Genomic DNA, 15,425 nt, shown 5'->3' on the forward strand with positions numbered 1-15,425 from the left:
ATTACCCCATTTATTTTGGTTCTTCACTGTGATTCTGTTTAAATCAATTATATAAGCATTGTTTCACAACACTGTTTTCACTAAGTCTACTTTTCTCTCTTTGGAGGTCTACTTCATCATTCTATGAATGAGCACATCTACAAATGAACAATTTTTGTTTGTCTTTCCAACTACCCATCATTCTTTTTTGGGATTCCACATTTCATTTGTGAAATATACTGCACCTTGTTCCACTACTTTTAATTCTTTTGATGAACTTTAACTTTTCTTCAACTGTGTAGTTTTTTTTTTTTTTTTTTTGTGGCTATTGCTTCAATTCTACTCATTTTGCTGTTTATTTATTTCTGATGCTCTAGAATTTACAATGTTTTGAGAAAACTAAATCAAAACCGAACTGTGCCAAGCTTATAATGGTGCCAAAGTGAAATGAGATGAATTTTCCATAAATCACTTGTCGATTCATGTATTTATTTTTGTCTGGGTTAGCCATTGCAGTTTTTACTATCCTGAGTGTAACTTTCTAGACAAAGAAAGATGTGTGCTTTTGTTTACAAAACTTTACCATGTCAAAACAGCTAGCTTTATTCCCCTCCAGAGGTAGCTGAGTGAAGAAAGTGGGCATCTACATTAGTCTGTGACAAATACTGTTGTTTACAAAAATTACCCAACAGCTGAATACTGAATATAACGAAGCAAATATAGTATTCACTTCTTCCAGTTTCTAATATGCAATTGTCAGTTCTTTGAACTCGCTACTTTTTTCATTACTCATTTTGGAAGACACGATCATACCTATGGTATATCCGAAATCGTGGTATGAAGAGGCATGGTATATCAAGGTTGCACTGTATATCATATTTTTTTCTTTTGCTTTATTTTTGATCATAACACATACCTGGCTCCTTAATTGGTCAAATACAGCCACTCCCAGACTTACATGAGTTTTGCGTTCTGCGGAACTCTACGTGTCGGAATTTCCCTAAATGCTTATGCAGCACTCGCTGCACAAGCATTTAGGGAAAGCGAGTGCTTATACAGCACTCACTGTAATAGAAAAATTACAAAGGTGTACAAAAAGAGAGAGGAGACAGGCATAGCATCAGCAAGTTTTACCTTTCGAGCATCATTGCCAGTATTAACTCTCCAGCTGTTAAACACACTGCTGCGGAAGTTGAGAGCTCTGGAGATTTTGAAGGGATATTTACCAACACCTGACAAAATTCCCCTGCAACTGCAGAATGGGCACTGGCAACTTCGCCGCATACTTTAATCTTTTGGAAACCAGTGAAGTGCTTGAACCTATTAAACCACCTGTTGCTTGCCACGAACGTGGCTTGGGGTTTGCCGTATTTATCCTTAATATCTTTATAAATGCTTCTTGCTTTTGCTTGAATGGCCATTGGACTCGGGGGCACTTGCTTCTGAATCTGATTTTCCATCTTCGATATAGCACCTGAACACTTTTGTGAGGCGCCTCCCTAGCCAGGTGGAAAGGAGCAGCAGTGCGTAGCACATGCTTCTTGATTAGACCGGGGTTCGAGCCCGTCACCACCAAATACGGAGGATGCGGAAAGGTCAAGGAATGACCACCTCATATCCCGGAGCAATATGGCCCTAGTTGCTAATGCTCCTAAAAATCAAATAACAAACATAACACAAACACTTTTGTGATCACTGTTGATCTTAAATGCGTTGATCCTTTAACATGTTTCATATGCACACTGTCCCTTAAAATAATATTCACTGTTGAAGCAGCGAGGTCTAATTCCGTGCAACAGATGACAAACTTTGTCCTGCCTCGTACTTCTTAATTAATCATCTTCATTTCTAAAGCAATTTCGTTTAGTTTCTTAGCACTTGCACTTTCTGTTGGCCCCTTATCCTTCACCATTGCAATAAGTAAATAGGAATGAAGAGAAGATTCTGAAAATTTGTTTTTTATATGATTGAAGATTTCGGTGAAGGGGAATTCACTTCTCCATAATACCCTAATGTAAAAACCTACAGAATTCCATTTATCAGTATTGTCGTAAATGCAATAAGATCGAGTTTACTACCCATTTATAATAAAACCGATAGACTGAAGAGTGCAAATTGTTTTTATTGTTTTATGGTAGTGACCTCCAGAAATGTGTTATAGAAAAATATCCCAAAGGCATTCAGAATTGATTCTTATAACGATAAAATTGTAGTGCAGTTTCCATTATAAAAATTACCTTTTAGAGAGATGATTATTATTATTATTAGCCATATGGTGCAAGGAAGCCTGAAACTTATGCTGCACCAGTCAAAAAGAGAGAGAGAGAGAGAGAGAGAGAGAGAGAGAGAGAGATAAAAGGGAATCACACTCACCAGATGTGAGCTCCGGGGAAATAGCTTAATTGAATAGCAAAAATTAACTTCCGAGGTCCTGGAACGAATTACCAAAAAAAAAAAAAAAAAAAAAAAAAAAAAAAAAACGCTTTATTGGGTTCACATTACGATATTTTCATGATACCTCCATTTATTCCTATGGGATGCAAAATACGTTTCCACGATAAAGTTTGCACCAGCAAGCAAAAACTTACGTGAAGTCGAATTTCCATAAGCCAGGTGTTACGTAAACCGGAAAATACGTGGACTGAGATCATTGCTCTATATCTGAGTCATTTGGTCATTTGGGAGGTTGGTATGGGTCTCCTTTTGAAAGAGTGTCCCATACATTCTGTACGCCTTTTACAGCAGTTCACTAGCTTCTGAAACATGTGCTGTAGTCCATTTTCTGAAAGGCATTGCAGGATAGTGGATGTGGCAGATTTACCTTCTGCATTTGTGTTAAATTTTTTCCCTCTTAACAACTTTTTTTTTTTTTTTTTAAGGCTCGGGAAAGCCCAGAAATTGCATGGTGCAAGGTCTGGGCTGTATGGAGGGCGATCTAGTGGTTCACCACCAATTTTTGCTAAAGATTGCATTGTTAGTTGTTCCACATGTGTCCTAGCATTATCTTGAAGAAGAAACCATTCTTGATTAAGCAGTTCCAGTCTTTTTTTAGCAAATTGTTCCTTTGGGTGAACTCTCAACGTGTTAGCACAATATTCTCCATTTACAGTTTGTTTCACAGGAACCCACTGCTGCAGTATTATTCTGCAGGTGTTAGAAAATAAAATCAACATTTTTTTTGATGAAGCAAAAACTCAAATTTTTTTTTTTTTTTTTTGGAGGCAGTGAATCGTCGTGTTTCCATATTCATCGTTCATTTAGGTTGGCGGATGCCCACTGCTTTGTTCATCTTGTACATTTTTTTCCTGTCCTTAAAATGCTTTCACCATTTAAATAAGGCCGTTCTGCCCAAGGCTTCTTCACCACGTGCTTCTTGAATCATCTCAGATGTAATCTGACCACTTTTGCCTAACTGTACACAAAATTCAATTTCAATTCTTTGTCTAATAATTGAAGAAATGTCTTTCTTGTCCCCCATCATAAAACACACTTCTCGTAAACTGTTATAACGAACACAAAAACGAATACTATGTGATACTCTTGTACAAACTAACTAAGAAGAGGTGGGGGAACATTCCCAGGCCGTAAACTTATCACTTGTTTCCATAGCAACGAAGCAGTGTTGCCCTCGTATAAAGACTTACTTCCATCTTAGTTAATTATCACTAGTCTATGCAATGTGCATAATCCTTGTTTTTCAGGCTGATGTAATATTCATTCATTAGTTTGAAAGCATTAATTTTGGAATTTCTGCTACTCTAGTTTTTGTTTGCATTACTTTCTGTTGTCCCTTGTGTAATAATTTGTTTAACATCTGTAAGTGATTTTGACATTTTCTGGTAAACAGTGAAGGACTCTAAAACTCTGGTAAAACTATGTCAACCAAAAGAATGTAAGCTGAGAAATTTGCAACAAACTCAAGATGCATTATTTTCTTTGGGAAGGTTAATTTCTCTATAGGATGGGCAATATAAGTTTCAATGGAGAAATCAAAGGAAACACCCTTGTTGTGAAAGACATTGGATGTTTCAGCCATGTGGATCATGTGCGGTGGGTTCTTAATGAACCCTGTACACCTGACTCTGGTTGTATTGTTGGTAATGGCTGTTGGGAATTTTTGTTTATAACGCTTCTTGGTAACTATTCCTCACCTTCAGTTAGTTTAAATATGCAGTGTGTTCATTATTCACATGGCCTTATTTTGCAATTTTGAAAGAATGAACCCTTATAAGTAATAATAATAATAAAGAAATCTTATTATATCCATAAAAAAAAATAAAATAAAGCGGTGCTATGCATTCAAGCAGGACCAAAAACCCATTTACAAAATTGACTGCTAAATCAAGAAATCAAAAGATTGCGGTGAATGATATTTTTAACTTAGATTTAGGATGAAGTCCAGTTTTACATTTTTTTTTATTTTTTTATTATTTCTTTTTATATATTCTTGATTATATTGTAATTTATGGGGGGGGGGGGTTACTGTCCTATACAGATGAAAGTTATCTGTGTAGGACAGTTGATTTCAACTTTCAGTTGTCCTTGAATTAAGCCAAAACAACATGCACACATTCCAGGAATTCAACCAGTGCATAAATCACAACCACCCTGTACTGAATTTTTTCTTATCAGGTCACTGTGCATTATTTTGGATAATAGTATGCATACTTGGCCACTTATTGCTCATATATGTGTCCGCTCTTCTCACTGTTCATACAAAGCCTTACTATGCAACATGCATATATCCTTCGTTTATGTGCAGACGTAATGTTTGGTCATTAGTTTAGTATTAATTTTGTCTTTTATGCTACTTTCCTTTCTATTATCTCTAGTGCCTTATAATTGGTTTAACATCTATAAACAATTTGTTGTATATATTAAATATTAACAGAGATATAGAAAGCAAATGATTAGAAGTATAGTAACCATGAAATCGTGAAATTTAAATGGAAGTACTAAAGGCAAAGGTAAATTTTCTGTTATTTTATTCACAGTCTCTTTAATTCTGTTTTCTTTTGCCACATAGTTTCTTGTGCTCACATGAAAACTTAGTTGCCTATACAAAAACTTTTAGCACTCCAAGTTAAGTATAATGTTTACCATTGAGCATTGTGATATTTCACCCTAGGAATCTACAACTAATTTCTTCAGTGGCTTCTAAATGTTTTTTTCGGCCTTTTCCTTTAGTATTTCCATTTAAATTTTATTTATGAGTTCACACTTACTGTAATTCTGTTCAATAGCCTCATGTTTCTATTATCCAATTTAATTTCTGTTAGCATTTAATATTTTATATTATGGATATATTGATCTCTACTGCTTTGTGTGAGGTTATATAGACATCTTTTAGTTAATTTCTCCCATATTTTAATTCTTTCTATATGTGATTAATATACATAAAGATTTTGATGTTTTCTGGAAAACAGTTAAGGACTGGTAAACTCAAGTAAAGGTTTTCTCAAATTATGTAGGAATCCCGAACGAAACTTTGTCAACTGAAGAATGCAAGAGCTGAGAAATGGCAGCAAATGCAAGGTGCATTAATATTCTTTGTGGAAGGCGATTATTTCTCTCTTCCTGCTCATCACTAATATTGGGGTGATCAGTAGGCATTTTTTTTTATTCACTGTATCATGGCCATTGTACAAAGGAAAGTATGTTAACATTGTTCAGTTAATGATGAACAGTTTATTTTATTCGAAAGAACAACCCAAAAAGTTTTCATACAATAAATGGTAAGTTTTCACATTAGCTCGGTTTCTGCTTGAAAAACTTCAGAAATCCTTTTAATGCCCCAGTCTTAACAGAAGGCTTGCCTGTTCCTTGCTACTGTGGAATGCTACTTGTTTCTTGAAACAGTCTCAGCCGTCACTAGGTCAGCTGCCTTTCAGATTCTCTCCTCCCACATCTTCGCTGTTATAACCTGTAACATCTTGCACTCTAATGGCAGATTTAAAGTACCATGGCATGCCTCTAACTTTTTTGTTATGGCAATGATATTTTGAGATTTAGCAATTCAGTCCTCCCATCATCTGATGAATATGCAAATTCAGTTTCATATTCAGTTTATGAAATTGAGTTCCTATTTGAAATAAAATGAACCATTTCTCTTTGTATAGTTTACTTTCCTTTTTACATATGTTCACAGTGTGAATAATTCATGACCATGCTATATTTCACATATATTTGACCTGTCATGTGAAAATATATGAAACTCTCCACAAATACTGATTAAACTACAAAGAACTTCAAATAATTAATATATTCACTTATGTTATATGTTGATCTGTATTATCGAGATGGATTGAAACTTCCCCACTATCCAATCTTGTATAGTTATAATTAGTATAGATTTGAATTTTGGGACCTTACATATACCTTTTTTTTTTTTTTTTTTTTTTTTAAATTGAAATGTAGATACATAGAGATTTTCAAGAGTAGCCTACAGGAAATTCGAGCATCAGCGGGTCCAGGTCCAATGAGAATGCACTTTATGAGTAATATGAGACCTAGTCCCTACGACAGAATGGATCGACCTGGAGGACAAGGAAGGCGATATGGAGGGTCACAAGGCCGTAGTTTTCAAGGTATATTATGAAAATCTTAATTCTTTTCTTTGGATTATGTACATAACTCAATTATTTTTATGAGTTTTACACTTGAGAACATCAACTGATTAGGATATTTACTTAAGAGTTAAAGTATACCTCCTATCACATCAGTGATTGTCCATTTAACACAGTTTTTGAATCTGTGGACAGCCTAAGTATCTTAAAGGTGGATACTTGAATGGTGTAGGAAAGAAGCCCAAATGGACAGCATCCAGTGTTGTTATTAGACTTATTATATCATTAGACTGAACTTGAAATATATGTTAGACATATTTCCCTGTTAGAAACTCCTACTTTTAATTTACCTATGCTTTAAAAATAGAAGAAACATTACTGGCATTCTTTGCAGACTAAAATTGGGCAGGTGAGTAAATGAATGACTTTCATGTGGTCTGTATTATTATGCCCGTTTACTGTATGAGATATGAAACTAGTATCAATGTGCAGAATATTTTATTATCTGTTAGCAAAGCATTTACAAAATCTCATCTGTTAGCAAAGCATTTACATAATCTCATCTGAAAAACAAAAAAAAAAAAAAAAGAAAGATATCATGAAATTGATGTTTATTATGTCCCTATTACTGTTGGATACAGAACTCAATGACTACAGGTATTGAGGATTGCGACTTTCTGTACTTCCTTATAGATGCTCTCTGGGGAGCCTCTTGCTGCCAGTCTTTTATGCAGGGTAAGACTGCGGTTATATTTCAGACACAATTCGTTTATTAAGGGGAAGTCTTGTCTGACTAATTTGATTGGATACTATGTGGTCACAAAGGAATTGGATACAAAAAAAAAAAAAAATTTTTTTTTTTTATATCATATACTTAGGAAGGCTTTTGATACTGTTGCACATGGAAGATTACTATACAAGTTAGAGCAGTGTGGCATTAAGGGCAAGTTACTACAATGGATGAAAGGATAGTTGAGTGGGAGACTACAGAGACTGGTAATAAATGGACACTGCTCTGCATGGACTAATGTTATTAGTGGAGTCCCCCAGGGTTTGGTGCTGGGCCCATTATTGTTTTGTGTATTCATCAATGATATCAATGAAGGTATATCAGGCTTAATGTCCAAGTTTGCAGATGATACAAAGTTGGCATGGTTGTTAATGACAGTAAAGACAGTATGCTACTGCAACAGGATCTAGAAAAGTTAGGCAATTGGCTGAGAAGTGGTAACTGAAGTTTAACATTGACAAATGCAAAGTACTTCTTATGGGTAGCAGTAACCCAAAAGTAACATACCAACTGTGCAGTACTACACTCGGGGTAGTGGAGGATGAAAAAGACCTGGGGGTAATTGTGCAGTCAGATATGAAGTTTTCTGAGCAGTGCAAACAGGCTGAAAGCATAACTCATGGGGTCTTGTCGATGATATATAGGAATTTTGCTAGTAGAGATAAGGAGGTGATTGTATAAGGCAATGGTCAGGCCACACCTTGAGTACTGCATGCAGGTCTGGAGTCCTCATTTTAGGAAAGATGTTCTGGGCTACTAGAACGAGTACAAAGAAGGGCAACAAATTTAGAGAGTGGAACAAAGGGTTGCTGCTACCAAGACAAGTTTTGAGTTCTGTAAATTGCAGCATCTGGAGACTAGGCACCTGCGAGGTAATTGAGATTCCGCACCTGAGGGGGTATAGATTCAAAGACAGTTGTAGAATAGATGTCCGGAAATTGCCTTTAGCCAGCAGGTGGTTGATTGCTGGAACAAACTTCCATCTGTCGTGGGAGTTGACAGCCTAATAAGTTCAAGGCTGATTTTTTTTTTTTTTTTTTTGGGTGATGCTATATAAGCTGCTTCCTTGCATCATATACCTCTACTAATGCTAATAGAAAATTTGCTTAGGGAAACTAAGAAGCAAGGGAAAATGGGCAACCAGTTGCCTACATTGGTACTGGCAGTATAAAGAATGCATCGGGAGATGGGTTTTTTTTAGTAAATTCCGGATCCTGAACCGTAACTTTAATATGGGATTCACCCTTTTTTGTTATTATTATTATTTTTTTTATATTAAAAGGTATTGATAGATTCTCTGCAAAAATTCCCAATCCCATATTCCAGTTACTCCCATTTTAACTGTAATAGTAACTAGCAATCCTTTTCAAACAAATTTGGGGCACATTACCATGTTAGCTTTGTTGATCCATCTCCCTCAAAACACAGTTTATTCATCTCCCTCAAAACACAGTTTTTGGCAAATTGGTGCCAAGAAATAAGTGCTAGCACTTGCTCTTCTGTCCAACTCACAGACATACTGCTGTCCACAATTCCACCTAAATTGCTAATATCTTTTTAAATTGTGTAATGTCACCTGATTTTTAAATAGCAAATCTGCTATGCATTTGAAATTGTGACACTGCCAAGACACAGCTGTTTCTAAGTTTACTGGTAAAAGTATTTTTATTATTAGTATTATTATTATTATTTAAGGTGCTTGCTCCATATTCATGATAATATTCCATGATAATTGTAAGATTATGCTTGGTAGCAGTCTTACAATTGCCTCCCTACCCTGCAACCACCCTGCAGTCAATTTTAGAATCGTACCTGCGATTCTGACATATTCCAGCTTATACAGTAACCTTTCATGAAGGACAGAGTCACATAATTTACTATAATTCAGATTAGTACTGAAATTACACTGTCCGGTCAAAACGTGACTGCTTAACTGATAGTGGGTGTATGCTCCTTACTGCCAGTACCACCACCACATGGTGAGATATGGATTCTATAAGATCCCTAAATGTTGCAAGAGGTATGTTGTACCAAGTCACCAGGACTGTGTTTTGGAAGCCACTAAGTGGAATTTTCTTTTTTTGATTTGAAATTGTTTTTTTTCTCTAGCTTGTGATTTAAATTTACTAATGTAGTATTTCTTTGTGATTCCTGATTAATTATGGTATTTATTCTTTCATTAGCCCTTGTAATTGCTTAAAAACCACAGTCGAATTTTGCCACCATTGTTTTAGTAGCAATATAGCAGATACTGGAGGTTCCTTGCGTAGTTTGTAACAGTATAATCACTATCAGAAGAATATAAACTATAATTTGTAGAACCACCACATAAATGTTTTAATAAGTGTAACGTTTTAATAGCTTAATTTTATCATGTAGTCTGTAACGTACAAAATTAATATTTGTAGAGCTTTTAGTATTGGTGATTTGGCATAGATATAGTATTGCAAATAGGTTGCTTCAGAATTCGAATTACGTAGGTTGGAGACAGATAGTTAAATTTATTATCTATTATAACTACATGCCGACCGTCACTAATCCGGCAGCGTTGGAACCTGTGGAGTGCCAGATTAGTGAGTTTGCCGGATCACCGGCGGTTATTTTAGCACATACACTTTACCCAACAGTTAACCACCTCATCTTCTGCCTTTAACACGTTGATTGTCAAGCTAATTTAAGAAAAAAATTCCCCAGGGACCAAAAATATTTAGTGAATGATTTGATTAGTAATTCTGAAATAGATATTGTAATGTCAGTGTTGTCATTTTTTCACTTGAAATATCAAAAGAAAGTTTTCTTATATCGCATATATGTGGCTGACGTGGCCCAGTAGCTTACTTTATTTCTTTAGAAACCATGTCAGCCACATATGTGTGACCCTATTACGGCGTACATGTGGAGGTCCACAGAGAAGTATGTTACTATTCTGTGTGAAGGTCGTTTGTGATTAGTTTATTGCACGTGCTGCAGTAAAACTAATTGCAATAAAATAAACTCTCAAACATCACAATAAGTTTGTCAGTATTGTTAGAGTTTTTGTGAAAACAAGTTCATTAGCGTGCTTTATCCATCATATTGTGTTATATTTTTCTGGAAGTTTGTACAATTGTGTTGTAAAAAAAAAAAAAAAAAAAAAAGAATGGCTAAAAGAAAATTACTAAAATAAGAGGAACTGAGAGAAATTGCTGGTATTTACAACTAAGCAGAATTAAACTTCTCACATACACACCGCTGTCCAGTTTTTTTTTTAGAAGTTCAACTTTATCTGTTATGGACAATGTACAGTGTTTGCGCTTTACACCACGAGAAGCACTTTCTTTCTGCATTGGAACCATGGCTGGGGCTAAATATGAGTAGATTTTAATAATAAATGCAGAAAAACAAGTAGAAATGGCTTGCCAGTGTTTGAGTTTGCACCAACAGCTGATGCTGCAACCAACGCCTCCAAAACAGTATCGGCGGGTCGGTGTGCCAACCCGGGAAATTTGAAATTACGTTTGCGGAAATTATGTCCGGATTAGTGATGGTCGAACGGTACCTAGAATTTGCAGGCATAACATTATAGCGTAATACATATATCTCAAACTTGATGACATAAGGTATAATGTAAAACTAGATAGCGCAGTATGTATCACTGCATTTAGGAATCTATTAGCTTAGTATAGTATTGTCAATTAATCTATTAAATTCATTAATCTTATTAATTTTTATTGTGAATCAATTAAATTGTATTTAAATGGAAATCATGCTGCACACTAGAGCAGCAAAGCAACAGACACAAATTAGCTGGGGTGCTGTGGTTTGGGGGATAACTGAAGTGGGCGATTATCCAATGCATCACAGCCTAAAAAAATGTGCAACTTGTGAAATGGTTGTAGAACTTTTCAGAACAGGACATGATCTAGCCAAGGTGGATGTCTTTCTGTGTGCTAGGTGCAGAGAGAAGTAGGGTATATGCTCTCGAAGGAATTAAAATTGGAAGCCCATCAAGCTCTTGGCTGCCCAACTCAGTGGTAGTCTTAAATATCATTAAGTTAGTTCTTCACTCAAGTTGTAGTCATTTGAATTGTTTGGTTTATATAATATTTTCCCAAAAATCATTTGAAAACTGGATGGTCAAACTTGTCAAAAGGGATATTTCTTTGTCCTGCTTACCAAAGGAGGACAAAGAACCTTTTAAAAGTGACTAATCTGGCAATATTTACTTGTTTCTTCTGTTTTTTTTACGCACAATAATGCCATGTTGTTTTCACATGTTGGTCAATCTGGATTCCCCCCCCCCCCCATCTTGTGTAGAGCATTCCTTTCACAAACAACCCAGAAGGCAATACTGCCATCCTTAGTGAATTATTTTCCATGATGGGTGATCCATAAGTTTAGCTTCGAATTGTTGAAGATAAAAGTAAATAAGGCATCTAGTGTTGATGGAACCTATCCATGTCTATTGAAAGATGCAGAAAGATGAAAGCAAACCTTTAGCCATAATTATGAGAGCATCCTCGCAGTCAAGTGAGATTCCTGCAGATTGGAAATGGGCAAATATCTTCAATTCACAAAGGGGATAAAAGGGAGAAGTGTGTAATTATAAACTTGTAAGCCTGACTTCTATTCCAAAGAACAGAGTTGCTGGTTAAAGAAGTAATACGTGACTTTCTGGATAGAAATGTGGTTACACAGCAATTGTACCATGTTTGTTAAGGGGTGATATTGTCTAACCAGTTTGAGTGAATACTATGACACAGTAACAAAGGAAGTGGTTGCAAAAAATAACTTTCACATCATCATATACATTCAACATTAGCCCAAGAAGATCAGTACTAACCATGAACAAATGTTATGAGTGAGTGCACAAGTGTTTAGTTCTGGACCCATTGTTGTTTTCAATATTTATTGACTTGATGTCAGTAATCATGGCATGCTACTGCAACCAGATCTATGAAAATTAGGCAGGTTTTGCAAAATATTTTTGAGAAAGGATAGGAAGGTTATTATTCCACTGCATAAGGCAGGCAAGGACACATGCATTTCATAGAAGTCTCATTTAAGAAAGGGTATGTATCTGTTGGAATGGGTTCAGAGAGAGTAGTTAGATTAGTGAAGGGTACTCAAGAAGGAATTTAGTTCTGCAGAATTGGAGACTAGGCTAGGTGCCTGCTTGAAGATATTTTAATTCTAAGCCTGTTTAAAATAGAGTTTGAATTGATTAATAACTACTTTATGGTTGTTGCAAGTTTTAGTATAGCAGAAATTGAAGCTAGGGATTTGAATGTAAGCCTGTTGTGTTATGCTGTTCTTATCTTGAATCTTAGAACATTTATTAGAAAATTAAGATTATGGTAAAAGACGAGATTTTAGGGTGGAATGAGGAATAAAGGATTTGATCCCTGTAAGAATAATTTCACTGATGTGATCTGAACAAATAATATGATAAATGAGAAATAATATGAGAAAAGATATGTGAAATAGGATGACTCCTATTTCACATATCTGTAATGCCAAACAAAACTAAGGTGCAAATGGCAATGTTGTCTGGCATTCTTGGAGGTAAAAGAACAAACAGTGTGAGGTCATTAATTGTTATAGAAGCCAACTGGAAATTACCTCACTGTTAGGAAATTAACGGTGAGGATTTCTTGTTTAAGTAATTTCTTGGCAAGTAACATTGTTAAAGGTTACTTGCCAGCATCTGGAATAAAGCCAATTAGCTTTATCAAGGTTACCCATCAAGATTAAGGTTACTGATTATAATCAGTAACCTTAATCTTGACATAGATGCATGGTCACTTAACCAGGAATGCAGAATTGTCTTCTCAGTAAACTGTTATTAATCACAGAAATTATTAATTTTGTTGTTTTTGTGGTTTCCTTGCTTACTGTTTATTAAGATTATTATTATATTAATTTTGTTTTCTGAAATAATTTAAATTATTTATTTATTTGTATATATATATATATATATATATATATAGGTTTCATGAATGATGACTCCTATAGAGATGGAGGTGGATTTGGGGGGAATTTTGGCAGCAGTTTCCCTGGTGGCGGATATGGTCCTCAAGGTGGGTTGTAATGAATTGTTTTCTGAGTAATGTGGATTGTGGTTATTAGGGATTTTTACAGGTGGGGGGGTAGATTAGTCAAAATAGTATATTACAAAATGCACATTTACTGTTAATTTTATAAGCCATTCGAGAATCTACAAAAAAAAAAAAAAAAAAAAAAACTGATTCACAAAATAAAAATTTCACTTAAATATCTTACACATTTTAAGTACATTCATTATTTTTGCTGCACTTAAATAATCACATTTCACTGGGCTCAAATTCAACCTGAACCAGAAGCAGTGGGAAACATGATGATAATGCAATTAATAGTAATATGTAATACTTTGGTTCATAACCGAAACAAAAGAAATTTTCTACAATCCAATCACAAGAACAACATTACCAACATTGTGGGAATTAAGTCTGATCAAGGCATTTAGAGCTCACAGATAAAGTAAAAAATATATGTTACCATGACTAGAGAAGCAGAAACATAAAATAAGAATCTCAGTTAAAGTTGTTGTCAAACAACATTATTTACTATCAGGGCGGTGTGCATGCCTCCTTAACATAATCAGCGAAGAAATGCGACAGACAAGCCTAGGATTATCGCAACGACTAGTAATCAGTAGGGTAAAACTAACCTGTCTCTCACTACAGTCTAAACCCAGCTCACATTCCCTATTAGTGGGTGAACATGTGATGTATACATTTTAACATTTGTAGATCTGTAATTGAAAGTATATTCACTTCCATCTTGCTTGTGAGATGAGAAACTCATCCTTACAAAAAAGGCAAATTAAATTACAGTTAATAAGACAGTAAGGTAAAGACAAAGGCCTCTGTAGCCACGTGGTGAGGAGCCGGAGTGCAATTGCACACTTTCTTCAGGTCCCTGACTGCTAAATATGGTCGATCTGCCAACCCACACCGGACCGGTGTGGCAGATTATGGTCCATTTCCCTCAACATCAGTTGTTGAGAAGGCTTACATCCTGCATTGGATTGATAATGGCTGCATCCTACCTTTTATCTTCTTTTAATAAGACAAACTGTTTGTTATTTGGTTTTTAGGAGCATTAGCAACTAAGGCCATATTGCTCCAGGAATATGCAATGGTCATTCCCTGACCTTTCCACATCCTCCGTATTTGGTGGTGACAGGCTCGAACCCCGGTCTAATCAAGAAGCGTGTGCTACGCACTGCTGCTCCTTCCCACCTGGCTACGGAGGCGCCAAGACAAACTGTGTTCGATGAAACTGTCATAACTCAGTATATGAACCAGACAGAATTGCACATCAGTAAATGCCTATTATTTTAAAATGCAGTAGACATCTTTATTTTATCTCCACCCCTCAAGGTTTGGGGGGATAAAATTAAATATTTGGGGCAAGAGTTTACAAACCACAATGCATTAAGTGGTGAATAACTGCAACATAATCAAACAGCAGAATCTCAATTGTAATTCTTCAAAGAGATAGCGCATTGTAGTTCTTTTACATACAAGCATTTATTAACTCTTGTTATTTGAAACTGCTCTTCCTCTAAAAAGTATTTGAAGAGTTTGTTTGTTTGTTATTTGGTTTTTAGGAGCATTAGCAACTAAGGCTATATTGCTCCGGGATATGCGGTGGTCATTCCCTGATCTTCCCGCATTCTCCGTATTTGGCGGTGACGGGCTCGAACACCGGTCTAATCAAGAAGCGTGTGCTACGCACTGCTGCTCCTTCCCACCTGGCTACGGAGGCGCATATTTGAAATCATCTTTATTTCTTTCTTTCTTTTTTTAAATACTAGGCCTTATTATTCTTTGTCTTTTATTGTTCATACTGGTATTTCTACCTCACTATGACAGGACTTCTGACTTTGTGGGGGAGGGTATTCAAACCTCCTTCAAATGGTTCAAAGTAATCTTCATAGAATAGAATCAAATGTCTGTGGTTCTTCATTGAATAGCAGGGTTATCATAATATCTCAGGTTTTAAGAATGAAAGTTAGTCCTTTACAGTTTTTAATACCAGCTTTCTTGGTGATACATTCCACAACA

General features: G+C 35.6%; 1 protein-coding gene across 2 annotated transcripts in view; it reads left to right on the forward strand.

The window, feature by feature from the left end:
- The window catches only part of LOC150081499 (heterogeneous nuclear ribonucleoprotein F-like), a 210,699-nt gene that overhangs the window by 137,255 nt on the left and 58,019 nt on the right, over window positions 1-15,425 (forward strand). For both annotated transcript variants that reach the window (XM_090379334.1, XM_090379335.1), the window contains exons 6-7: window positions 6,397-6,566; window positions 13,305-13,394. In XM_090379334.1, coding sequence (XP_090235460.1) covers window positions 6,397-6,566; window positions 13,305-13,394 — 260 coding nt within the window. The remainder of the gene's footprint in view (window positions 1-6,396; window positions 6,567-13,304; window positions 13,395-15,425) is intronic.

The sequence above is a fragment of the Mastigoproctus giganteus genome, chromosome 8 (genome assembly GCF_048544385.1).
Source record: "Mastigoproctus giganteus isolate SK-2022 chromosome 8, ASM4854438v1, whole genome shotgun sequence".
In the NCBI taxonomy this organism is placed as follows: Eukaryota; Metazoa; Arthropoda; class Arachnida; order Uropygi; family Thelyphonidae; genus Mastigoproctus; species Mastigoproctus giganteus.